The sequence below is a fragment of the Mesoplodon bidens genome (genome assembly GCF_964165515.1).
Source record: "Mesoplodon bidens genome assembly, chromosome: 15".
NCBI lineage: Eukaryota > Metazoa > Chordata > Mammalia > Artiodactyla > Ziphiidae > Mesoplodon > Mesoplodon bidens.
The window spans coordinates 49,602,048-49,628,418 of NC_138171.1; the positions used below are offsets into that span (position 1 = coordinate 49,602,048).

The 26,371-nt window shown below is 46.3% G+C and overlaps 1 protein-coding gene across 1 annotated transcript in view; it reads right to left on the reverse strand.

The window, feature by feature from the left end:
* HS3ST2 (heparan sulfate-glucosamine 3-sulfotransferase 2) overlaps positions 1 to 15,819 on the reverse strand; it is a gene marked incomplete at its 5' end in the record, with an annotated part of 93,647 nt that extends 77,828 nt beyond the window's left edge. Inside the window, one exon of the mRNA XM_081256199.1 lies at positions 15,335 to 15,819. Coding sequence (XP_081112325.1) covers positions 15,335 to 15,819 — 485 coding nt within the window. The remainder of the gene's footprint in view (positions 1 to 15,334) is intronic.
* Between the last annotated feature and the right edge of the window lie 10,552 nt (positions 15,820 to 26,371).

The following is a 26,371-nucleotide window of genomic DNA, read 5'->3' on the forward strand; positions in this document are numbered from 1 at the left end:
ATGCGGGGCTCGCCGGTTCATGCCCCGGTCCGGGAGGATCCCACGTGCCGCGGAGCGGCTGGGCCCTTGAGCCATGGCCGCTGAGCCTGCGCGTCCAGAGCCTGTGCTCCGCAACGGGAGAGGCCGCAGCAGTGAGAGGCCCGTGTACCGCAAAAAACAACAACAACAAAAAAGAATTAGGGATAGAGGATGGCCCTTCAGTAGCCGAGTTCTACAATCATGGATATTTTTTAAATAAAGCTTTACTTTTTAATTTTATCTTTAAAAGTATTACACAGGAAAATAGACTTTTATTAGTGTTAAGCACTATGAATTTTAACACAGGTATAGATTCACCACCACACTCAGGACACAGAAGGGCTTCATTCCCCACCGTGCACCCGCCGCAAATTCCCTTGTCTGCCTCTTTATATTCACACCCTCCCCCTGCCTTAAACCCTGGCAAACACTGATTTCTTCTCCATCATTTTAGTTTTGCCTGTTTGAGAGCGTCATGTAAATGGAACCATACAGTACGTAACCTTACTTTCACTCGGCATAATGCCTTAGAGCTTCATCCAAGTCACAGTTTTTTTTGTTTGTTTGTTTGCTTTTTTTAAGGAACAGTAAATAAAGATTTTACATAGGCCATTTAGGTTGGAATTGTCAATTGGGTAGCCCTCAGGTAATTGGTCTTATCAAACCCAGAGTCCAGAAAAAAATTATTCAAAATCGGTCCAGAGAAAAAGATCTAAAAATACTACATAGCTGGATCTTTTCCTTCAGTTCTTCACGTCTGTATTTGCTTTTCCCATGATGCCCCATCAATTTGCAATTTAAATTGAAATCACAGCTTTTTAAACCACCCAGACTTTGTAATGTCAGCCAGTCCCTCCCAAGCTGTTGATAGACCATGACAACCAAGTATGATAAGATAATACAGTGACATCAAAGCAAGAAGGATCCAGGTGGGTAGGTCAGCATTTCCCGAAGTGTGAGATATGTACCACTACTGGTTAAAAAAATATTTGGGTGGCACATAGTCATGCCTTTAAATGACACCTAATCACATCATTACAAAATAATCATCTTTCCTTTTTCATTCTATTCAAATCTTCTGATTACATCATGGAGAAAGTCTTAGGTGCTATGATGTTAACACCTCCCTAACAGATTTTGATCTCTCTCTTTAACAGAAAAAAGAGGCTGCCTCAGGCAGAATGTGGCACAGGCAACAGTATCTGGCTGGAGTCTAATTGCATTGTTTGGTTTTTACTGCATTGGTTTCTATGACCACTTTCTGTTTCTGGCAAGTGATGATTCTCATTTAAGATAGTGATATAAAGTTTCATGTTTAAGTAAATAGGTTAAAGCAAAAATTATGAGTGGGCTTTAACACCATGTAAAGGTTATAAAAGTATTTGTAGATGGCACCCAAAGGACTGAAGATTGGGAAACAATGTGTCAGATTTTAGACAGAACTTTGCTGACTGTATGATTGGAGAAGCTTGTTGACAGATTACCCCAGAGGCAAGACAAACCTGGATGATTGCCTAGCTCTTCCACCAATGGTTCACACACAGAGACTCTCAATACTCATCATTCAACCAACCCAGTGGAGCTCTCTCCATATCAAAGCTCTGCTTGGCTTTAAAGGGAATTGTGTCAGAAATGACACAGTTCATCCTCCTGAGGGGTGGCTGTCTTCTCTTCTCCATCATACCCGTCTCCCTCCAGTCTCCTCTGCACCACCGTCCCATTGTTCCCCTGTCGTTCTGCAGGTGCCAACTAGGCTGGAGAGAAGTCTTTCCAGGATGATCTTTATGGTCCACCCCTGCCCATCCCTTAGCCTCTCCATGCAACCAAGACCTCACTCTCCAGGTTGGACTTCTATATGCACCAAACCACCCAATCAGAGAGGCTCTCACCTCCTGTGCAAGCTAGGTCATCTCTAAAACATGAAACCTCTGAGCCTCTCTGCACAAGCCAAAGGAAATGTGTAGAAGAATGGAGAGCTCTGAGCTGTTCTGAATATGGCACTATGAGCTGGGAACAGTGACCAAGCTGCAGAAAATTTCTATCCCCTGGAGAAGCAGTTTGGAGCAGTGGTGGCATCACAAACTCAAAATCCTCAGGGACTCTGTGAGCATGTACAAGAATGACAATAAGAAGCAGTGGGGATTGCTGGCTCCCTCCCTGGGGGTCAGTTCTACAACCAAATGGGTTTCTCCAACCTTGAGTCATCCTGGTTCCAGATTCTTCTCCTCCCCATTGGCCCAACAGATAAGGCCCCAGCTTTCCTCACCTTGACAAAGATCCATATTATGCCTTTTGTCTTCCAGGCATTCCCATCATCTTAGTGATGGTCATATCTCCTCCAAGCACAATCCAGGAAGGGGAACCCTCATCTTATAGAGGAGAAACCAAAGCTTAAGAAGGTAGCAGCTAACCCCACAACTATCATGTGGCAGAGGCAGGATTAGAAAGCCGTAGAGCCTGCATCTAAGGCCCACCCTCTCAGGGTGATGAGAGGACAGCTTATGGGTGGCATCCAGCCCATAAACATGTTCTGTTTGGTCCACAAGGGTTCTATAAAAGGTGTGAATCAGTAAAACACAATTATAAATCGAGAGTTCACATTTTTAAAAAATGCCATACTTCAAGCTTTTTCTACAATAAATTTTTAAAAAACCTAGAAGATCTGGCAATATAGGATGGCAAAAAGTCTGTTAGGGACTGACTACTGGGACAAGTGGACCCCCACCCCTTAATGGCCCACAGCCCACTTCATTTCTTCACATACATGCCCACAGAGTCCCTATAGGATGTTGAGTCTGCGATGCCATCACTGCTCCAAACTGCTTCTCCAGGGGATAGGAGCTCTCTGCAGCTGGGTCACCACCCCCAGCTCCCGGTGCCATAATCAGAGCAGCTCAGAGCTCTCCATCCTTCTACACACTTCCCTGGGCACCAGCCACCTGGACTGGGTAGAGGTGCTCAGAGGTTCATGTTTTAGAGATGACCTTGCTTGCACAGTTGACATGTGAATCATGTCCAAGTTTGAGTACCTATAAAAAATAGCTTTGAAATAAGTGCCTCTCCAAGTCTCTGTGCCTATTTCCTCCTTGTCATCCTCGGTAGGAAAGAACAATTGAATTAAGTCAAATTCTTTCCCTCCTGACAGAATGACGGTCAGACAGATTTGGCCAAGTTGCCCAAGAATTTCTGGTTAACAGAGATGTTCGTGCTAGAGAAAATATGAGAAAGAGGCCTTAAAGTATTAGGGATTTTGTCACCACAGAGCTTTGCAGTGACTTAACTCATTTCTCACAGAATTAATAATTCAGATCCCACACTGTTTCAGCCAGAAGTGGCCATAAACTGCAGAGTTTAACCAGCCACTTCTAAAAATGGGGATTGATCCTGGGAAATGCTACCTCCACTTTAAGCCATCTCACTTGAGCAAAATGAAAGCTGTTGGATGATTTCATACCTTCATTAAAACCATCAAAGCAGAAATGCACTGCAAAGAGGCTGCCAAGGCAGAGAACATTTCCTCATGCTCCAGTAGCTCTGGCGAAGGTGGGGAGATTCAGATCCTGATTATCTTGGGGGAAGGCATTATGGTGTTCAATTCTGTTTGAAAGAAACCACACGTAAGCCCCCTAAATCTAGCATGCCATCAAGGCAGCTCCCTTGCCAGGCATGTTTATGAGGCTGGAACAAGAATGAGAAGCTGGGTGATACACACACTGAGTGACACGTGCCTTTTCTGGGTTGGAGCAAAGCTAATTCAATCTTCAAAAATCTCAAGAGGTTACCTAAGAACACTGCATTTATAAAAAGGGCCTCGAAGACCTCCAGCAAGAGGGACTCTTCCATCTCTCACCAATTTGGGGGGGACCCTGCAGCCTCCAAGCTACAGTAGAACATGACGTCCCTTTCTTTGGCTAGTTCAAGGATACCTACAGGTAGATGCTGGCCCGTCAAGCCAGGGGCTGTATTGGGAAGTATGTTAGGTTCAGACCCCAGCCTGCTGTCACTTGGAAGGGTCTGAAAGACAGCAAGCCCTTAAGAGATGTCATCATCACACCAGCATCTTCCCTGCCTCCCCTCTCGTACCTGGTCCCTATGAATCCATCAGCAAAACCTGCAACTGTACCTTCAGAAGGTACCCAGCACCTGCCCACCTCTCACACCTCCAACGTTACCACTGCAAAAGCCTCCTAATCAGTTTCCCTGATTCTGTCAAGCAGCCCAAGAGATCCTTTTAAAATATAAGTCAGATCATATAACTGCTTAGCTCCAAACCATCCAGTATATCTCCCCACTCGCTCAGAGTAGAAGCCAAAATTCTTGCAGTGTTTTGGAGACCATTTTGGCAGTATGCATCTCGAGCCTTTAAAAAAGTTCTTCACTGTGACCTAGTAATTTCACTTCTAGGACTCTACACTAAAGAAAGAATTAGAGATCTAGGCAATGAAGAGTTATTTAAATAGAAAAAGAAATTGGGGATCAGCAACTAAATGTCCAAGAAGAGGGGAATGGGTAAGCCCTCCACGGGACCACATGATAGAATGAGACCCAGACACTGAAATCAAGGTTTGGAAATATTTAATGGTGTGGGAACATCTTAATGATGGACTATTAGGCAGAGAATGCAGGATTGAAAATTGTGCTTTATGTATCTATACTACGGGTCTTAATTTTGTTTGTAACAAACAAAAGTCCCAGTTCTGATGCTCCCCAGCCAGGTGGCTTTGGTCAAATCTTTGAGTCTCTGAGAAGACCAGTTTCTTCAACTCTAAAAGTGAGAGGGGAACATTTTGGATCTCTCAGTTTTCACTGGTGCATGACACAGCATAGACTTTTTTAAAAAGTAATAAACAAATCATAAAAAAATATTCTTGCAATGCCCTGCATGGATCTCAGTGGGGGCCTGGCCACCTCTCTGAATTGACTTCCCATAACTCACCTCCTTGCTGCGGCCACTCCAGCCATTTTGCCCCTAGATTTCCCTCAGTCACACCAGAGCCCCTGCTGTCCTCAGAGCCTCTGCATTTCTTTTCCCTCTGCCTAGAGTGCTCTTCGCTCAGATCACACATGCTTTGCTCCTTCACCTCCTTCAGGTCTTTACTCCAACATCACCTGCTCTGTAAGGCCTTCCCGTAAACACCCCGTCTAGAATCGCAGTGCCCCGCTCCCTGCCCACCGAGCTCTCTCCATCCTCCTTCCCTACGCTTTCCCACAGCACCTGTCACCATCGGACATCGATATAATTTACTTACTTCTTTATTGACCATCTCCTTCCCACCCCATAGAAAGTAAGCACCGCAGGAGCAGGGATTTTTGTTTTTTTTTGTTTTTTGTTTTTTTTTTTTTGCGGTACGCGGGCCTCTCACTGTTGTGGCCTCTCCCGTTGCGGAGCACAGGCTCCGGACGCGCAGGCTCAGCGGCCACGGCTCACAGGCCCAGCCGCTCCGCGGCATGCGGGATCCTCCCGGACCGGGGCATGAACCCGTGTCTCCTGCATCGGCAGGCAGACTCTCAACCACTGCGCCACCAGGGAAGCCCTGTCTGCTTTTTTTTTTTTTTTTTTTACTGCTCTCTCCCCGGGGACTATAACAGTACCTGGCATGGAGCAGATGCTCGCTAAATATCTGCTGAAGGGGTGGCTGAGTCACCAGCACCGCACCCTGCACTCTCTCGCCCAGCTTCCCGAGACCCACGTGTGAAAAGCCTAATGAAAGGCTGGGGCCAGTCTGTAGCCTTGGAACAGACTCACCAATTCCTAGTCATCCTGTACACCTAAGCATAGTCACTCAACAACTATATATTGAGCACCTACTGTGTGCCAGGCACCACTCTGAGCTCAGGGGAGGCAACCATGCACAAGACAGACAAGATCCCTGCTGTCCCGGAGTTTTCGGTCTGGTGGGGGAGATGGTGAGTAAAAAGAAAAATGAACAAGATCATTTCAAATTGCAATAAGAAGTAAAAAGTAAATAAACCAAGGTGGAGACAAGAGATAGAGGGTAATGAGGAAGGTGAGTCAGCTTAGACTGGGTAGCTAAGGAAGGCGTCTTCAAGGTGACATGTGAGCTGGAACCTGCAGGATGAGAAGCAGCCAGATCTAGGGATGCTCTGGGGGAAGAGTGATTCAGGCGGAGGAAACAGCCACTGCAAACGTCCTAAAGCTTAGGCATCAGCTCCCTGGAAAGTCTCTCTGACCCACCCTGAGTGGGGGCCCCTCCTGTGACCCCATATGCCAGGAGCACTTTCTCTCTCAGCATATCTTGTTATTGGACTTGTCTGCGCCTTCAATTCTTTAAAGGAGGGTTCTTTTGTATCTTAATTTTTCTAGGACTTAACACAGTGCCTGGCATACAGTAGGTAGTCAATAAATGCATGCAGAACTAAAGTGATTCGAAAAAACTTTATTTTCTGATTTGACTGTAATCAGAAGTGAAATTGTGCAGTGAATGTATTTAGAAACAGCATCCCTATAGGGCCACCCCTCTCACCCGCCTCCTGCAAAAATCCCATCTGCCCATTGAGACCCAAATAACATACTATCTCCTCCAGAAAGCCTTCCAAAATTCCCCCAGTCGGATTTTGTCTCCCCCCCATGCTACAATAGCTCTGCTTGCACCTCTGTTATGGTTCCTATCATCAGCTCTGACTTGCGTAAAAACTGCCCATGAACATTTCATAACCCATCAAACTCGGAGGAACCCAGGAGCAGGACCTGTGTCTTATTCACCTTCAGGTTCTTAGCACTTAGCTCAATAAAGGAATGAGGAGAAAATCAACCACCGATAATGACAGCCAACACTTGTTGGACACCTTCCACATGCTAGAAATTTTCTGAGCACTTTTACATGATATCACTCATTCAGTCCTACATGTAGGCAAGAAGGCAGGTCCCCGTGTGCAGATAGAACTGGGGCACTTGTTGGTGGACGGACACTCCGTGGTAGAACCAAGATTCCAACTCGTTCATTCTGATTCAAGAGCCCAAGCTTTTAATCACTGTGCTGAAACTGTCTTCCGATCTCTATTTTGAGTTCATCTCATCCATGAACTCAGGGCTGCCCTCCTTCCCTCTTTCTGGTGCTCCCTGAGGAACTGCTTCAATGCCAGCTCTTTTTTCCACCAGGCCTAGGGTGGGTCTGGGATTCCATTACCCGCAGTGAGCACCAAGACCTGGGGGCCCTGAGTGAGCAGGAAGCCACCGCCTCATCAGGGTCGATGACTACTTACCCACCTGAAGGCAAGCTTGTGGAGCCCTGCTATCACAGACACCCTCTAAATGGGTTCTGTTGACAACATATGGTAAGTCCCAAGGACAATTTTCCCCATCGGAGCTCCTGTTACGCAGCTAAAAATATTTACAAAGACATGACATTGTCTTCCCCTCTTTATACAGTGAGATCAAACTGTCTGAGAAAGCAAGAGTGACACCCTGCCCTGCCGTTATGTTTAAGCCTCACATCATGCATCGCAGAGGGGGAAAAAAAGGACTTTGCATCCTGAGATTTCAAAAAGACATCCTCTCTCACATGAGCCTCAAAATGTAAAAAACAAAAAACAGAAAAAAGCTTTGAGCCCCTTTCACATAAGTTGCCAAGTCCCTAGTGGAAACAACTTTACTTTTGACTTTTGTAACACTGATGCCTGCAGGTATGTAACGACCTACGGAGATACCATATTCATGGGGGAGACCGCTGATTTTCCACCAGCAAAAGCAGTGATGAAACCAACAGTAAACTTGTGGGTTTTTTTTTTTTTCTTTTAAATACCTGCTATACCCTTTATTCAGGGAATCCTGTTCTTCTGAGGGCTAGACTACTTTGTAAATATTGCAAGCAGCAATACTTTTCTGAATGCTCATATTTGTTTTGAGTTTTCCTTTGGCTTGTCTCTTCCAATCATTAACACATCAAAGGAATCTGAACGCTAGACACATCACTGGATTTACCTACACTGGATTTTCTGCAGACTAGTAGTGTTTCCTATGATGTTGGCGCATAGCTCATCTCAGTAATTTTAGATACTGCATTAGACCTACTGGTGAGAAAATTTATTATCTTTTCCACTTCACTTTCATTCCTCTGATTACATTAAGGAGAAATGTTTCACATTGATATTAGTATTTCTTTTTTTTTTGCGGTACGCGGGCCTCTCACTGTTGTGGCCTCTCCCGTTGCGGAGCACAGGCTCCAGACGCACAGGCTCAGCGGCCATGGCTCATGGGCCCAGCCGTTCCGCGGCATGTGGGATCTTCCCGGACCGGGGCACGAACCCGTGTCCCCTGCATTGGCAGGCGGACGCTCAACCACTGCGCCACCAGGGAAGTCCGATATTAGTATTTCTTTAACTGCTCTTCTTAGTATCCCCTGACGTCCTCTTTTAAACAAAGATAGAGCAGGCTACAGGCTTGGAACATTCTAGCCACTTTCAGTAGCAAAAATTCAATAGCACTGTTTGTTTTCAAACTACTTATTTTTATAATTACTCTCTAATTATGGCAAGTGATGCTGGTTTTCCATTTAAGATGGTTTTCAAATAAAGTTGTTTTCTAAAAATATGTATTTTGACTACATTTGCATAATGGCTGTTAGGTTTACAAATGCACAGCACATCTCTAGAAGGATACACAAAAACGGATCCCGTGACTGCTTCTGGGAAGAGGAACTGCGTGGTGGAGAGACAGAGTGGGAAGGAGCAGAATGGTTTTCATTGAATATCCTTTGTCACTTTTGAAGTCTGCACTATGGGAACACATTATCTATTCTAAAATGTACACACTGAAGAAAAATCAACCCAGTTCTTTATAAAAATTATAATTTTAAAATGTAAACGTAAACATACAAATTATTAAGAAAATAATAGTAGAGGTCATGCCAGGTTTTGGCAAATATGAGGCGGTACAAAAATGACTGAAGCCTGGAAAATGCTACCCTCCGAAGATGTGGGCGTGATGTTGCCTCTCAGAGAACAGCAGTGAGAGGTCCTTGGGCCTCCACCCAGAGCAGACACCCTGGGTTTCTTACTCGTGGGAGCCGGTGGCCACGAGCACTGAAATGGAACCACGATTAACACCGCTGACTTCACAGCTTGGGAAGCCACTCCTAGTGGACTTGTGTCCGGAAAATCATGTGATGCTCAAGCCCCGGGTAACCCAACCAGTCCATCTGGCCCAAGTTCCTTGGAAGCACAAGCTCAGTAGTAACCCCTTGCCCCTCTCTCTCTATGCCGTTATCCTCTGAGGAAGCCCCGTGAGTGCAGCATCGGACCAACAGCCCAGCTGTGGAGCTTCACAGGCAGCAATTACCTCTGAAATGCTAAGTTATTTCCATCACTGTGGCTTTCACCCACCTCATCCAGCTGCCCAGGGACTACAAAACCCTCCAGCCCATCCGTGCAGCCCACTAGGAGAACAAAGTGGCAGCAGAGCCGGTCTACAGCAGCTTGGCACTGATTCCGGCAAATGGTAGGCGTTTGACAAATAAATGGATTAACCCACCCTGGGGTTAGTTCTGGAGGGGAGAGAGAGTCCCACAGGTTTAGGTAAACTGCGTGACCTTGCAGACGTCCTCCAGCCTGACTCACAGCCAGCGAGCTTACCCACCCGCCCCACACCCGCAGCCGAGCCCTCGCTCACAGAGAGGGCTTGCCCTCCAAGGGCACTGATTTCAGGAGATCGGAATCCGGAGCTGTGTGCTTCCGCCCCCGCCCCGCCCACTCGGTCTCTCAATCATTCAGGAATGATGGGTGGAGGTCTAACCAGCGAGAAGAAAACTATTCTACAGTCCTGCGCGCCAGATGCATGCAACAGAAGCAAGCACTGCAGATAAAAGCACCTGTTGGGCATCAAGCATTTTCTGAGCCTGTTAGGGACTCTTGGGATATGACTCCAAATATCTGGGCAGAACAGCAGCCCGTGAAGAACATGACCACCAGAGCATCTTGTTGTCTCCCGGTGGCTGTCAACCCACACTTCCCCTCATTTCAGGATAGAAAATGGCATGGGTAACAATCAAAAATCTAAAATGGGTACAGCTCCTTCACCAATCAGGAGAGACCCCTGCTGGCTGCAGAGACAGACAGGGTCTTAGGGGCTCCCTGCTGGGCAAGGCATTTGCCACCTAGTTGCTGGCCCTTTGTAAGGTCCAGTGAGTTTCCAGAGCAGAGGGCATCTCTGGGGGAGAGAGTTTCCATCCAATATGGAAGCATCGTATCTCAAGGACTTAAGACCCCATCAATCATTAGACACATCCTAATTTCAGAGATGTTAAAAGGTGAAAAAGAAAATGTGCTTCTTAGAATCTATGTAATATTTTAACATCCAAAACAAATGTAACAATGTGTGCCGGGTGAATAGCACTGGGGCTGGTCTGGGTCTTTCCCCGCTAAATAGCCACATACCAAAGGCCATGGGGAAAGCCCAGTCTTCATTCCGAGCTCTTCCACTGTCCCACCCAGCTCTAGGGGGAAGCAAAGCCAGTTCTTCAAAAAGCCTCCTTGAGCAATGACAGTCCTTCTTGCCCATCCTGAATGTTCCTCGGTGCCTGACAAGAACTGTACATGTGCTGAAACTAACTACTATATCTCCAGCTGCTGCGAGGCTGACAGAGACCTACAAGGCGGACAGAGGATTTATGGACTCAGCGGATCCATTTAATCAGCGTGTGTGACATCCTCCTGGACAGAAGCAGGAAAACTCCTTATGAAGACGTGTCTGCACAGACACTGGAATTGTGTGTGCGGGTGCCCACGTGTGAGCTGTGCGTGCACCCACATCTGTGCACACGGCAAGCACGGGTCCATCTGTGCCATGTGTCCATCAGTTCGTTAAAGGTGGTAAAGCCTTCCACATTCATTACTTCTCCTGCCTTCTGCCTTTGTTTTTATTTCTTCTTAAAGTTTGCCTTTCTAGAGTTCGGCTTCGCTCTTGAAATTTGATTTCTTGATTGAAATGAGCCGGATAGGGTGATAGACCTTATTCTGTGCTTTTAATTCTCTTTCTCCTTAGACTATTGCCTCTAGGGCAAATGCTGTGTCTTCTTTGCCTTACGCCACCCGCAGAACACAACTGCCACTGAACAAATAAATAACCAGACTTATGGAGTCTAAAATGTACAGAACAGGCTCATCTATCACAATTTTGACACCAGAGCACAGAGTCAATTATCACATATTAACTTGCTCTTGTTGGCATTTCAATGCATTTAGAGAAGATTCACTTTCTCTTCACACTGCCACCCCCAAACCCCAGTCGCTGAAAACTAGCAAAACGGAGGACACTTTACACAAAATTCAGCTTCCCCTAAGACTTTAAAAACTACTGGACAATGCACAACTTATGTCTCTTTACGAAAGATGAAGGCCCTGAATACTGTCTCATACTCAACCTTTGATGCATCCCGAATATAATCTTAGATTGGGAGAAGCATTTTCACAAACATTGTCAGGTATCATTCTCATTTTAAAGGTGAGCAAACTGACACCCAGAAATGAGAAATGACTTTTTACCAATGCAGGAGGAAGGAGAGAAGAAAGGGAGGGAGGGGAAAAAGGACAATTAAAGCAGAGCTGAAAGTAGAACTTAAGGCCAGGACCCTTCCCAGGCATTCATGAAACTACTTTTCCAGCAATTAATTAATTCCTCAGCCCCATGTAGTAACAGCAGTGGGGAAAGAAACTGATAGTTTTAATACTAATAGTACTGATGGTGGTAAAAGGAGTGTTAGTGAAGTAGTGGTAGTCATAGTGGTAACAGTGATAACATTACTGTCTTATCTTTATACACCAGGGAATTTTCCAGGGCACTTTCATATACAGGGTTTCATTCATTCTTCAAAACAACCTTCTGTGATAGTTACCACAGGCGCCATCCTATGACAAGGAAGCCAGGACTCAAGAAGATCAGTCTGTTTCCAATTACCCAGCATAGGGGACTATCTCCTGCCTTCTGACAGCAGGTCCTGTCCTGGGTCCCTTGGTAGCATGGTATCACTCTGCCTCCCTGTCCAAGCAGCTAGCCGACCCCACCCTGCACACCCAGCTGCTGAAAGCAGAACTTAAGGCCAGGACTCTTCTGTATATGAAGCAAATTGGGAGAGGGGAAGCTAGCCAGGTGCAGAGGTGAGGTAAGCTTCAGTGATGGGCTTTCCTAGGGTGGCCTGAACTGGGCTAGTTCCAAGAGAGGATTCAGGCTGGGGGTAAGGAAGGTGCAGATTCTGTCTCCTGGTCTCTGGCCAATGGTGCCTCTCTGGCTGTTTCATTCTGCCTTCAGGCACCGTTTGTCACCTCCTGGTTTATCTCCACTTACTCACAGAAAGAAGTCTCTCCTTATGATTTTTCCATTGTCTACCTGACTGGGGCCTCCAGACCTGGGAGGTTATCCCCAGGGGCTTCAAGGTGGGCAGATCATAATGAGATCTACTGCCTGCAACTCTGCAACTCTACCTTTGGAAAACACAGTCCCCTACAATAGGTGCAAGGGCTCTTTGGCCATGTCTACCCAGTGGACACTGGCTTTATGGTGGCAAGCTGTGTAGAACACTGGTTAGAGTGCTTGGCTGGAAATGCACACACGCATGAGCTCATACACACACACACACACACACACACAGCGTGTGTGTGTAAATCTTGGTGGGACAGTGCATGCCAATGACTTTTGGGCCTAAATTTCATCAGCTTGCTTTGGGTCCCATTCCAGATGCTCTCTTTTTGGGTTGCAGTTTTCACATCTGTGAAATGGTAAGGGCAACAGGCAGAGAGAGAAGCATCTTGCCACCTGCCGTCCTAAGTCATGGAATTCAGGAATAAAGTGGGAGCATGGGTTTTAAAGAAAACCATCTATCCCCATCACTTCTGCAACTAATGCATATTGAGTGATAATAAAGGGTAAAACACATACAGAGAAGTGTTCTGGAAATTATGGAAACAGCATCCAAATGGGGCAGTATTATCTTATGCAGAAATGACCATCCACACCCGAAACCCTGGGCTCTGGGGCTGTGGATTTGCAACCCAAATAAGCACAAATCACACAGCCCCTCCTGATGCTACAGGCTCCTAGCCTTCCTGGGGAAGTGATGGGGATGGGGCTGTTAGTACCAGACCTGCAGGCTAAATGTTCTTTCGGAAATATAAAGGGAGAAAGGGACGGTAAGACAGACCCTGGGAAGTGGGGGGGGGGGCGGGGAGTAGAGAGAGAAGTGGAGCTGTCAGCATGCTTGATGTTAAATAAAACCTACCAAGACTCAGTTGAGAATTTTAGCAGAATCCAAATGTGCTATATAAAAAAAAAAAAGAAAAAAAAAAGGCACGGCTCCCATCTCTAAGGTTCACAGCTAAGCTGGCTTAGAATCACACATGCCAAGGTTAAAAATAAAAAGCAGCCATCCCTGAATGACACAGGCTCCGAGAAGGAAGCCTGAGGTATGGTGTTTGGTGGCTGAGCACAGAAGAGGGAGTGCAGGGGCTGGGTGCAGGGAATAGGTGTTTAGTGGAGGGCTCAATTAAAGCCAATGCTCACAATTTTGCTATTTTGCACTTAAAAGGCACTTCACTTTGGCAAAGGGTTTCATAATGATCTTTAGATTTTCCATCGAGGAAACCCTGCCATGCATTAGAGTATGGCCATGGCTGACCCACATTGTGCTCTGCTGTTAGATGTGTTTGCCTCTCCCACCCCACAGTCTGGCTCAGACGCTGTCCTCAAATACTTCGTACACCCAGATGGGATGCCTGGGGGTCACAGTTTGGAAAGCACCAGACCTGCCATTCTGTGCCACCCTCCCTATTCCATAGAGCCAACATAACGGTGCTGGGGCCACCCACAGACCAGCTGTGCCCTTGTTGCACTCCACTGGAGATGGACTGTGTGTCTGCTTCCTGAGGAAGGGGCATGTCCCACCCCTGGTCCCATAAGCCATGACCACTGCAGTCCAGGGCTCCCTGGCAAAGGGGACAAGCTGGCCCTGTTGCCCCGATTCTTACAAATCCAGGGTCCTTATTATGAGCCCAGTGGGGTCCTCCTTCTAATGAAGTTGTCCTTTATCCAACATGCTTATGACTTTCTACTCCCTAGAGGGTTTACTTCTATAAAATTTTTAAAGAATAGCCTCAGCTACTGTGTCAGCTACCATGTTACCCCTCCCCAGTTCCATTACTAGGCAGACATTTCTAGCAAGTCTTCAAGGGATCAGGCAAATGGTGAGAAATTTGTGACCCAGGTTTTATGGGGACCACATACATTACACCACCCCCAGGGATGCCCTGCTCAGCCCACACATGGGCCAGTCCTACACTTCAGCACCATACAGGGCTTGGGAGGGAAATGGGCACTGAACAGTGGAGGCTACTACCTTCCAGAAGCTTCAGGCTATTCCCAGACACCACCAGCTTGGGTGACTGTCATCCCTGGAAGTGCAGTGGGGGAGTGGATAGTCTGCCTATGACTGGTTGCCCCTATGACACCTAGCCAGCCTTCATCTGAGGTGCCTACAAGTATTCCAAATTCCACACCCTGGCTGCTGGTTTAGAAGCATCGCCCAGTGCGAAGTGTCTCTTTGACACTTTTAGAGCGCTTAGAAAGGCCTTGAGAGGCACACAGGGCAGGGACTTTTCCTGATCCTTGTGATGGACCAGAAAATCAAGGCGCAATGAATTTTAGGAATTTGCTCAAGCTAAGTGACGGAGCCAAGACTTACATCCAGGGTCCTTTCCACTATTCAAAAACACTAATTCAGGGTCAGAGTGACTGGGAGTCTCAGGCCAGATACAGCAGCAAATACCTGGAGCTCAGAATGAGACTCCAGAAGGAACCTTTGTCATGCCCACACCTCAGGGGATGCCCTCTCCTTCGGCCTGCACTCCGGGGACCTCGCCCAAGCGCAGAGCCCTGCCGCGAGGGGGCCCTCTTCGGACTTTCCCTTCTCTGGGTCCGTCAAATGCCAGGAAAGATCTGGCGAGACTCAGGAGAGGGCTGTGTTCCGGCAGCACCTGTCCTGGCTGCCCCTTCCCTGGGCACTCGGCTTTACCCCGGACGCTGGACACGGAGCCAGCCCTCCAACTCGCCCCGAGGTCAGGCCAGAGATCTCCCTTCCCTTCCGGCGATTCCAGAGCCAACTGTCCTTCGCCGTTCAAGAAACCGGGGCCCGTCTGCACAATCACTGGGAAGTTCTGGATAAATCCTTCTGCTAGAGTTCCCCCACCCCCTCACGTGTCAACCGGAGCCCACTCAGCGAGCCGGGTTAAGGGGAAGCGAAAGCGCAGGAGATGGCTCAGAGGACGGAGCCGATTGGAGCCGGGGCGCGCTGAGTGGGGCTCCCCTCCTTACCTGTACCAGTCCAGCCCGCGGCCGTAGTTCCTGTCGAAGAAGTGGGGCTCGGTGCCCAAGGCCCGCACATCCGGGTGCACGCGGATAAACTCCAGCACGGCGCGGGTGCCCCCCTTCTTCACGCCCACAATGAGGGCTTGGGGCAGCCGCTTGGTACCCAGCTTTGGCGAGCCGGAGTGGTTGGAACCGGAGAGGCGAAGGGCGGGCGCGGCAGCGGCGGGCGCGCTGGAAGCGCTGGGCTCGCTGGGCGTCGGGCCCGGGAGATCGCAGGGCCGGGACTTCTGGAGAAGTTTCTGGCCGCCCGCGCTGGCGCCGCGGAGGCAGCGAGGCGCGCCAAGGAGGCGGCTCTGGCCGAGGTCGTCGCAGCAGCACAGGAGGCTGTAACACAGGTAAGTGCAGGAGAGCGAGAGCGTGAAGGCGAAGAGCAGCCTGCGCGCCCTCCGCGGCTGAGGTGGCCCCGCACGGCCCAGGACCCTATAGGCCATGGCTCCATGGGCCCGCGCCGGAGGTCATGGTTTCCGAGGGAGCGCCGGCGGCGGAGCGGCTGGGGCCCTGCGGCCGCCTAGAGGGCTCGAGCGGCGCGGCCCGGGCCACAGGGGTCGGCCATAGGGGGCGCCGTCTTCTCCGGGAGCTGCCGGCCCGGGCGCGCACCATGCCCGGGGATCCCGGAGGCGGCGTCTCCTCGGGGAACGGGCGGCGGCGGCGCCTCCGACATCCCCGCGTCCTGGGCTCCGGGGCTCCGGGCAGCGGGGCGGCGCCCGGCGCTCCTCGGCTCTCACGTGCGCCGGGTTAGAAGCGCGCCCAACGCCCGAAGCCCCATCCCGGATCCTCGCGCCGCGGCGCCCCGAACGCTCGGCGGCGGCGCGGCGGTGCAGGCGGGCGGGCCGGACGGTGGCGCTGGCCGCCGGCCGCGTTCCGGCTCCTCGAGAAATGCGGGGCCGAGCGCGCTGCCGGCTCTATTTAAGGAGTCGCCTGACGTCAGCCGCGCGGGTCCCCCGAGCCCGCGCCCCGCCCGGGGACCCGGCCAGCCCCTTGGCCCCCACTCTCTATCCCTCCCAGGGACACACCACCCCGGGCCCTCCCCTACATAGGCAGCTCCCTAAGGAGCCCGGGCCAGCTTGGGGTGGTGAGGGGAAGGTGTCGAGGCATTTGCTCCTCCGGGAGGCTGGATACCCCGGCCACCAGGGCCTCCCGACACCCAGGAGTTCGAGATTGCGCCAACATCCAGACCCAGACAGAGACCCGGGCACAGACGCAAGCACCCTGCACTGATAACAGGTCCCACCACACTGACACACGAACGCACGCACAAACACAGGTACACGCGTACCTGAGCGGGATACACCCCCGGACCCCACATGGGGAGGGGAGAGAGAAATCTAACCTGGGCGCAGAAACACCCACAGGGACACTCCCTCTTCCGCCCACCCCCGTTTCACCCAACGGACACCCAGAGCCCGGAATCGGACATCGTGCGGTGTGCGCACGCAGGCGCAGGACTGGGACACGCGCTCTAGACGGGATGGGCGGAGGAGCCGAGCGTGAGTGAGATTCCGTGACTATCCGTGGAGCCCCTTGGACCCCCGCGCGCTGACTCACACCCCGGCGGCTCGCTCTCACACCCATGAAGCGTGCATCCCCACCCACTGTCACTCCACCTCTCCTTGGGCCTGGCGGAAGAGCGAGCCCCAAAGGAGCGGACTCCCCGAGGGCGGGTCCCTCTCAGCCGCCGCCCCCTAGCGGTGGGCTGCTCCCCGGGGAGCTGACCAGGGTCCCACAGCGTCCCTGAGGTCCAGGACTTCTGCACGCAGTGGCACTGGGAGGAGGAAACAGAGGGCGCGGAGGACTTATCCAGGAGCAGTTCCTCCTCGAATGGCTCCTAAGTGACGGCCCACAGGACAGTTATCAGTGACCGTGCCCAGAACAGACTTGCGTGACCAACCCCAGTACTGCCCCGCGTGACCACACTAGCGGATCAGAACTGTTCATCAGACAGGCCTAAATGACCATGGCCAAGAACGCAGCTGGGCTGTCACTCCACAGTGCCATGTCATCCTGTCCAGGTGTTCACCAAGTGAGTACCCCCATGAAGTGTCCGAGTGACCACTGCCCTCACTGCACCCCTCTCTCTCCCCAAACTGAGCATCCCTTTTCAGGGTCCTTCTTCAGGGAATAATCTGGTCAGGCTCTGTGGACTTTAGCCCAAGCTAAGGGAATATTCTGTCCCCAAACCAGACCCATCCCTAGAAACCTTAGGCCAATCCCTCTCCTACAGATGGTAACAACTAGGAAGTTTGTTTCAAGCACTGGGCATGTGTTAGCTCACTTAATATTCACCACAACCTATGAGATTGTTACCATTATCCTCACATCACGTCGCTTCCTTAATCCTAACATTTATTGAGTGCTTGTTTTGTGCCAGTAACATGCAAATCACTTGGCATTCACTACCTCATTTATCTTCAGCGACAGGTACTATTATAATTCCTAATTTACAGACAGTGAGATCAAGGCTTAATGAACACATACTCAGTAATTGGATGAGCTGGGATGAAACCCAGGCAGTCGGACTCCAAGATTCAAGCTCTTAGTTAGAGTGCTTTGCAGTTTCCTAAGTTCCTTTGACCATTCCTCACATAATTCCATCCTAGATCTGAACTAATTTGTCTATATCACTTCTGAAGTCTGACACCTGGGACTGAATGAGGAATTCCCCAGTGTAGACTGAAAAGCTCAACAGACTGAAAATTTCAACAGGACTCTCCCCTCCCTTCCGTAAACTCTGTTTCTAGTAATGCCTCCCATGACTCCATCATCTTTTTCTTGTAGCTACATCACACTGCTGACAGCTCAAGCTTCAGCCAAGTAATGTCTCTAAGTGTTTCTTACAAGTGCTGCTAATTAAGGCACATCTACACCACACTGTGCTTGTACAGTGGGCTTTTTTGGACCCAACACGTAGGTCCTTACACATTTGACCTGATTAAATCGTATCTTATCTCATCATCTCACTCCTCCATTAAAAAAAAATGTCTACTTGAATCTTGAATCATGACATAACTTTCATTTATTCAAAAAGAAAAAGTAAAAAGAAGGAATGCCAACAGCTTTACCCTAGATTCCAGGTATACCTTGGGCAATGTGTTGACAGCTCTGAGCCTCAGTTTTCTCAGCTGTACAATGGGGAGTTATGACCAACTTAAACCTCTTGGGGTTCTGACGTTGCATAATTCTGATTCCATTATTCGAGGCATGAACCGTTCTATTGGCATCATCCCATCTCTGTGTTTGATTACAATTTAATTAATTCCTCACTCAAATTCTTAATAAAAATGTCAAAACAAATTTGTTGAAAGAAGTTCTAATATGTATTCTCAACAGTTTTCCACATTGTGAGCCTGCTATTTCTACACTTCACTGTTAAAGTTACAAGGTTAAATGTGGATTAATCCACTCTGACAAGTGCTTTTTTCTTTAGGGAAAAAAACATGGATATGGTTATTTCTCATAATTCTGTGCTTGGCTCAACTTTAAAATTAGTTTTGTATTTGAATTCATAAACTCTGAAATTTCTGGATAGTCAGATACATCAGAGCCAGGCAGATTTACCTCTTCAAATTTCCAACCAGAGTAATGACCATGACTGAGATAAAATTTTTCAGGGAGTGAGACAGTGGACATGCCTGCGCATTATCCCTGCCCCTATTTTTTCCAGGAATGCCAGGATTTTCCTTTGGGGGGTTCTGGTAGGATTACGTTGGGTTGTGTGGTTTGTCAAATAACACTCAGTTAAACAAGACATATGTTTACTTTTCTAGTTAAACAAGACATATGTTTACTTTTCCATCACATAAAAGAAGATAAAGATGATTCAGTGCTGATGTGCCTCCACAGTGTTAAGGACCCAGGCTCTACCATGTGTTTCCTCCATCCCCAAATCACCATGTAAGTCCAAGATGACTTATTCATCTCCAGCCATCCTGTCCACATTCTGGACACAGGTAAGGAAGAAAGGAGAGAAAATCATGACATATCCCTTTGAGGATGTTTCCAGGAAGTGACCTGCATCACTTCCACTTGTATTCAGTTGGTCTGAACATTGTCGCCTGGCTTTCCAGCTTCAAGAGATCCTTTGAAATGTAGTCTTGATTCTGGGTGGCTATATTCCTGGCTAATATGTGGGTGTTTTGTTACCCAGAAAGAATTTGACAAAAACTTATGGAGGGCAATTCATAATCTCTACCGTTCTTAGAGCGTTTCCCCTCATTCTTTTCCTATGTGGTGTGTGTGGTCGAGCCTAGTTCAAGGGCAGGCATATGACCAAGCCCAGTCAATCACAATTTTCCAATCACATTTCAGTGATTGAAAGCTACTCAGCATTTTCCAGTGAGCATCAACCACAGATCTTTTGTTGAAACTACTGGAAAGAGAAACTTTTTCTTCTGAGATGATAAACTAGTACAAAATAAGCCTGAAGCTTCAAATGGCCATCTCTACCATCAAGAGGGCAAACCCTGGAGAATGAAACAAACACAAAGGAGAGCGGACTGAACGATGGAGAATCAGATTCCTGGTAGTATGTGAATCCAGCCGTGCCAGAAGCATGGTCCCTGGACTTTTTGCTCTAACTGATTAGTTACTTTTCTGTTACTTGCAATAGAAAGAGTCTTGATTAATACAAAAAACAGGTGCCACCTCAATTACAGGGAAGAGGGACCATTTTAATTAAAAAAATGGTGAAGGTGGGGTAGGCACTTATTTTTAAGGAAATACACAGACTACGACTGGAATCCTTCAAAATCTGGGCAGTCACAGGACCCAACTACTGTCTCCATCTTCTCTAGTCCTCTTTGTGTCTTGTTTTCTTCTGACTCTTAATTGCCTTTTATTTATTTATTTTTTTAAAGAGAGAATCCTGGAGAATGTTTCATGAGCACTTGAGAAGATATTGTTTTGTGTTGTTTTTGGATGGAACGTCCTATAAATATCAATTAAGTCCATCTTGTTTAATGTATCATTTAAAGCTTGTGTTTCCTTATTAATTTTCATTTCGGATGATCTGTCCATTGGTGAAAGTGGGGTGTTAAAGTCCCCTACTATGATTGTGTTACTGTCGATTTCCCCATTTATGGCTCTTAGCATTTACCTTATGTATTGAGGTGCTCCTATGTTGGGTAGATAAATATTGACAATTGTTAAATCTTCTTCTTGGATTGATCCCTTGATCATTATGTAGTGTCCTTCTTTGTCTCTTGCAATAGTCTTTGTTTTAAAATCTATTTTGTCTAATATGAGAATTGCTACTCCAGCTTTCTTTTGATTTCCATTTGCATGGAATATATTTTTCCATCCCCTTACTTTCAGTCTGTTGTGTCTCTAGGTCTGAAGTGGGTCTCTTGTAGACAGCATATATATGGGTCTTGTTTTTGTATCCGTTCAGCCAGTCTATGTCTTTTGTTTGGAGCATTTAATCCATTTACATTTAAGGTAGTCATTGATATGTATGCTCCTATTACCATTTTCTTAACTGATTTGGGTTTGTTATTGTAGGTCTTTTCCCTCTCTTGTGTTTCCTGCCTAGAGAATTTCCTTCAGCATTTGTTGTAAAGCTGGTTTGGTGGTGCTGAATTCTCTTAGCTTTTGCTTGTCTGTAAAGATTCAATTTCTCCATCAAATCTGAATGAGGTCCTTGCTGGGTAGAGTAATCTTGGATGTAGGTTTTTCCCTCTCACCACTTTAAATATGTCCTGCCACTCCCTTCTGGCTTGCAGAGCTTCTGCTGAAAGATCAGCTGTTAACCTTATGGGGATTCCCTTGTATGTTATTTGTTGTTTTTCCCTTGCTGCTTTTGATATTTTTTCCTTGTATTTAATTTTTGATAGTTTGATTAATATTTGTCTTGGCATGTTTCTCCTTGGATGTACCCTGTATGGGACTCTGTGTGCTTCCTGGACTTGATTAACTATTTCCTTTCCCATATTAGGGAAGTTTTCAACTACAATCTCTTCAAATATTTTCTAAGTCCCTTTTTTTTTTCTCTTCTTCTTCTGGGACCCCTATAATTTGAATGTTGGTGCATTTAATCTTGTCCCAGAGGTCTCTGAGAGTGTCCTCAGTTCTTTACATTCTTTTTCCTTTATTCTGCTCTGCAGTAGTTATTTCCACTATTTTATCTTCCAGGTCACTTATCCGTTCTTCTGCCTCAGTTATTCTGCTATTGATTCCTTCTAGAGAATTTTTAATTTCATTTATTGTGTTGTTCATCACTGTTTGTTTGCTCTTTAGTTCCTCTAAGTCCCTGTTAAACGTTTCTTGTATTTTCTCCATTCTGTTTCCAAGATTTTGGATCACCTTTTCTATCATTACTCTGAATTTTTTTTCAGGTAGACTGCCTATTTCCTCTTTATTTGTTTGGTCTGGTGGGTTTTTACCTTGCTCCTTCATCTGCTGTGTGTTTCTCTGTCTTCTCATTTTGCTTAACTTACTGTGTTTGGGGTCTCCTTTTTGCAGGCTGCAGGTTCGTAGTTCCCATTGTTTTTGGTGTTTGCCCCCAGTGGCTAAGGTTGGTTCAGTGGGTTGTGTAGGCTTCCTGGTGGAGGGGACTGGTGCCTGTGTTCTGGTGGATGAGGCTGGATCTTGTCTTTCTGGTGGGCAGGACCACGTCCGGTGGTGTGTTTTGGGGTGTCTGTGACTTTATTATGATTTTAGGCAGCCTCTCTGCTAATGGGTGGGGTTGTGTTCCTGTCTTGCTAGTTGTTTGGCATAGGGTGTCGACCAGTGTAGCTTGCTGGTCGTTGAGTGGAGCTGGGTCTTAGCGTTGAGATGGAGATCTCTGGGAGAGCTTTTGCCGTTTGATATTACATGGAGCTGGGAGGTCTCTGGTGGACCAATGTCCTGAACTTGACTCTCCCGCCTCAGAGGCACAGGCCTGACACCTGGCCGGAGCACCAAGACCTTGTCAGCCACATGGCTCAGCCAACAGCTGCAACAATTCCCCTTTTTTTCTTTATTTGTAAATCAGTAAGGGTTACTGAGTTGCAGGCAACAGAAACTGACTCCAGCTAACATAAGCAAAAAGCAGAATTTGGAATAATTCACACAGAAGAAGAACTTCCAGGTAATACATGAATTTAATAAGAAGAATGGAGAACTGGGCTTGTAAACAGAATAGCAGCCACAGAACGCATTTCTTTCTCATCCTTTTCCTTCTGAGTCTTTGTTTTCTGTTTTGCATCAGCAGTATCTTGAATCTTCCTTCCCACACTAATACTTTGCGTGTAAGACCTCCTTGAATTTGAAATTATAAAATGACATTTTCTTTCCCTTAAGTCTTTGGACCCAATCAAGTCTTATTATTCAGTTTTATTTCAGTGTCATTTTCAAAAATTTCCCTAGTGCCGAGTTTTATAAAATGTGAGAAAAATGTTCCAAAGAGGGTGGTTCTTATGAAGCAAAAGGCTGGGAAATGAAGTCACATGGTCTGCAGGTTGTGTGAGATGCAACATTCACATCTGAGCCGAGAGGATGTGAATGAATATTCCACATTTAAGAAAGAGGTTAGGAGTGAGGATGAGAGAAGATTTTACACATGCTCCCTTCTCTGGATAAAATCAGAGGGCAAAAGTTCAAGGGACCAGGTACTTCCTATAGAAGGGAACCAAATCTAGAAGACCAGGAACCATGGTTGATTTTAAGTACTTCGTTAGATTCCAAGCCTTTTGTCACTCTCCATGACGGTTTATTTTTGCCACTGGCAACAAAAATCATAACAATAATAGGCACTCCTTACTGTGCCATTTACTCAGTAGCAGGCACTGGGCAAAGCATTTAGATGCATTAACTAATCTAATCCTCTCAATAAACATGACACAGATTGTTACTATCCCTATATTAAACATGAGGAAACAGTGTCAAGTAGGTCGAATTGTCCATGTTCTCACTCAGATACTGCAGGGTGAAGAAGGGGGAAACTGGTGCAAAAAAGCATGAATGGGGAGATTGACGATCAGCTTTACCCATAATGTTCCTTTGGGTCAGTGCTGTTACACGGCCCCACCTCCCATCCTGCATAATTTAACCCACACTGTCTTATATCCACCCTATCTTACCATCTTGCCTTCCTAATAAGACTGTAAACTCCTTGGTGGTGGGGATTAAACAGCTAGTTCCAGCTCAGCCCGTTACTTGGAATTTGGGCTGCATATTCACTTTGGGACTCCCTTGGTTTCTTTATTTCCTTTCTTCTTCTTCTTTTTTTTTTTCACTATCGCAAATTAACTTTTTTTAAACATCTTTATTGGAGTATAATTGCTTTACAATGTTGTATTAGTTTCTGCTATATAACAAAGTGAATCAGCTATATGTATACATATATCTCCATCTCCTTTCTTCTTCTTGATGGACCACTAAATAATATCACCCCATCAGGGCTTCCAAAAAAGAACTAATATTTCATTTCAGAATTTTTCCAAAGTGAATTATTTGTAATGTCAGGGAAGATACTAAGCCTGTTCACCTGTACAATAATATGGTAGAACTGACCTCCTGATACTCCCTCTTTAACCACAAAGGAAGCAGATAAGAATGTCACTGCTGGTGTCGTCACCCTGAATTTATCAATTTCCTGTGATATAGATTTTAGTAGTATAGGAGTGGAAGATCTACCTAGGTACAGAGAACAATTTAGGGAGATACATTTGTCAGCTTATATTGAGTTTTTTGTTCCTTTTCAACATTTTTATTCTACAGATAATACATTCTCCAACGGAGAAACAAATGAAAATACTGAGAAGCAAAAAGTCTCCCAAATCATAACATTCAGAAACAACTGTCATTAATATTTTTTACATCCTTCCAATTATAAATGCATTTGTTTGTTTATTTATGGGCCAGCCCATAGCTACTGTTTTGTAAGCTGTTTTTTTTTTTAACTTAACGATATTGTGAATCTATGGCATATCACTAAGTATAGACCTGTGTAGGTCTAGTACTTTCAGAAAGAGAAAATAACTTTCTTCTGGAAATGCTGGATGTAAGGATGGTATAAGCCTGCAGCTACCATGAATGGAGAGAACCTAGCAGGCATGTGAATTAATTCACCACAGAAGTGAGCAGAGTGGGAGGAAAAGACTGAATCCTGATGATAATGTTTGAATCCCTGGATCCAGCTTTGCCTGAAGCTATCTCTTCCAGAGACAGTAAAGTACAGTGGTTAGGAGTGCAGTGTCTGGAAGCATACTGCCTGAGTTCAAATCCTGACTCTGCTAATGAGATTAAACAAGATTATTAATGCAGTGAATTTAGAACAGATCCTCATTAACGATAAGCCCTCAATAAACATTAGCCATTATTATGCTGCAAACTTTTCAATTACATACATGAATAAATTCTTTTTGACTTAAGCTATTTTGATTGATACAGGTATGTACTTTTCAATTAAGTATGTATCTTTCAATCTATTTAAAAGTTTTATTGACAATAAAGTAAATCTCTGTTCTCATTAATCACCTAAGACACCTCCTGCTTTGGATCTAACTTATCTCCTTGATATTTTAAATGTTTCTAGGGAAGTAACCAGATATCCTCTCTGGACAGTTCATGGCAGGTGTTCAATAAATGCTTATTATACAAATAGATAGGTAATACCCTCCAAGACCCCTTTGCCTGGAGGACAATAATTTTAGCCCTGAGGATATGGGACAACTTAACTTAAAGGACTGAATTCTCTGTTTATTGATCACCTCCTTCATACCCACTCTTCCCTCTTTATTCAGTGTAAATTCCATGGATAAACACAGTAATCACTTTTTTGCTTATGTCATCAACTCCCTTGACCTTCTCTCACAGTGCCGTATTTCCTAGTTAAAATCAATTCTCTGCCCACTCAGTGCCCAATGCCTGCACCCGGACAGTTGAACACAGAAAATGCACAAGCATGATGACTAATCTCACTTAAAATTTACCATTTCTAGCCTCAAGTGGATCCTTAACACTCCCTAGCAATCATACTACATTTCTCTAATCCATTTTCCCATTCCCCTATGTAACCATTTAGTTCCTTCTCACCTCTTCTTAAACCTCTAACACCTCCTCCCCCTCCCCCATCAGCCAATGGCCTTGCTTCTTACTTCACTGGTGAATAGAAGCAATTAAAAGAGAACATTTACCACTGCCTCTACCCACCTACCTGTAGCTGTGTTTATATACTTTATTTACTCTCCTGTTAATATGATGTTATGGTCTGTCTTTTTAGATAAGGCCAACCCCTCCACTTGTGTACTATATCCAATCCACTCTTGTCTATTCAAGGACATGACTCCAGCAATCTTTCCCTTTTTCTCCTGCATCATCAGCCTTCTCCCTCTCCACTGGGTCCTTCCCATCATCATACAAATAAACTGATACTTCTTCCATATTAAAAAGGAAAGAGAGACATAATCCTGTCTTGACCTCATCTCTTCTCCAGCTAGAGCACCATTTATATTCATTCCTCTCTTTACATCTCAACTCCTCAAGAGAGATCTCTGTTCACTGACTCTATATTCTCTCCATCCACTCACCCTGGAGCCCATTTCAGTCAAGCTTATGTTTCCACCTCTCCTCTAAAACTTCTTCTCAAGGTCACCAGCAACATCCATAGTGCTAAACTCAAGTCAATTCTTAGTCTTCACTGAACCTGACCTATAAGCAGCATTTGACACAGTTGGCACCCTTTTCTTCTCGAAACTTTTTGTTCCCCAGGATTTCAAGACACCAGATTCTTCTAGCATTTTTTTTTCACCTCTCTGCCTCTCCTTTCTAAGCTTCCTTTGATGGTTTCTTTTTGTCTCCATATCCCTAACTTGGGGGTATCCCAGGGATTCGTCCTTGGACATCATCTCTTTTGTGTCTACACTTACTCCCTTAGTGAGATCTGAAGTCTCATGACTTTATATACCACTTATAAACTACTGCATCTCAAATTCTTATCTCCTTTCCCCTAAACTGTCTACTCAGACATCTCCACCTGGACATTTAGTAGGCATCTCAAACCAAACA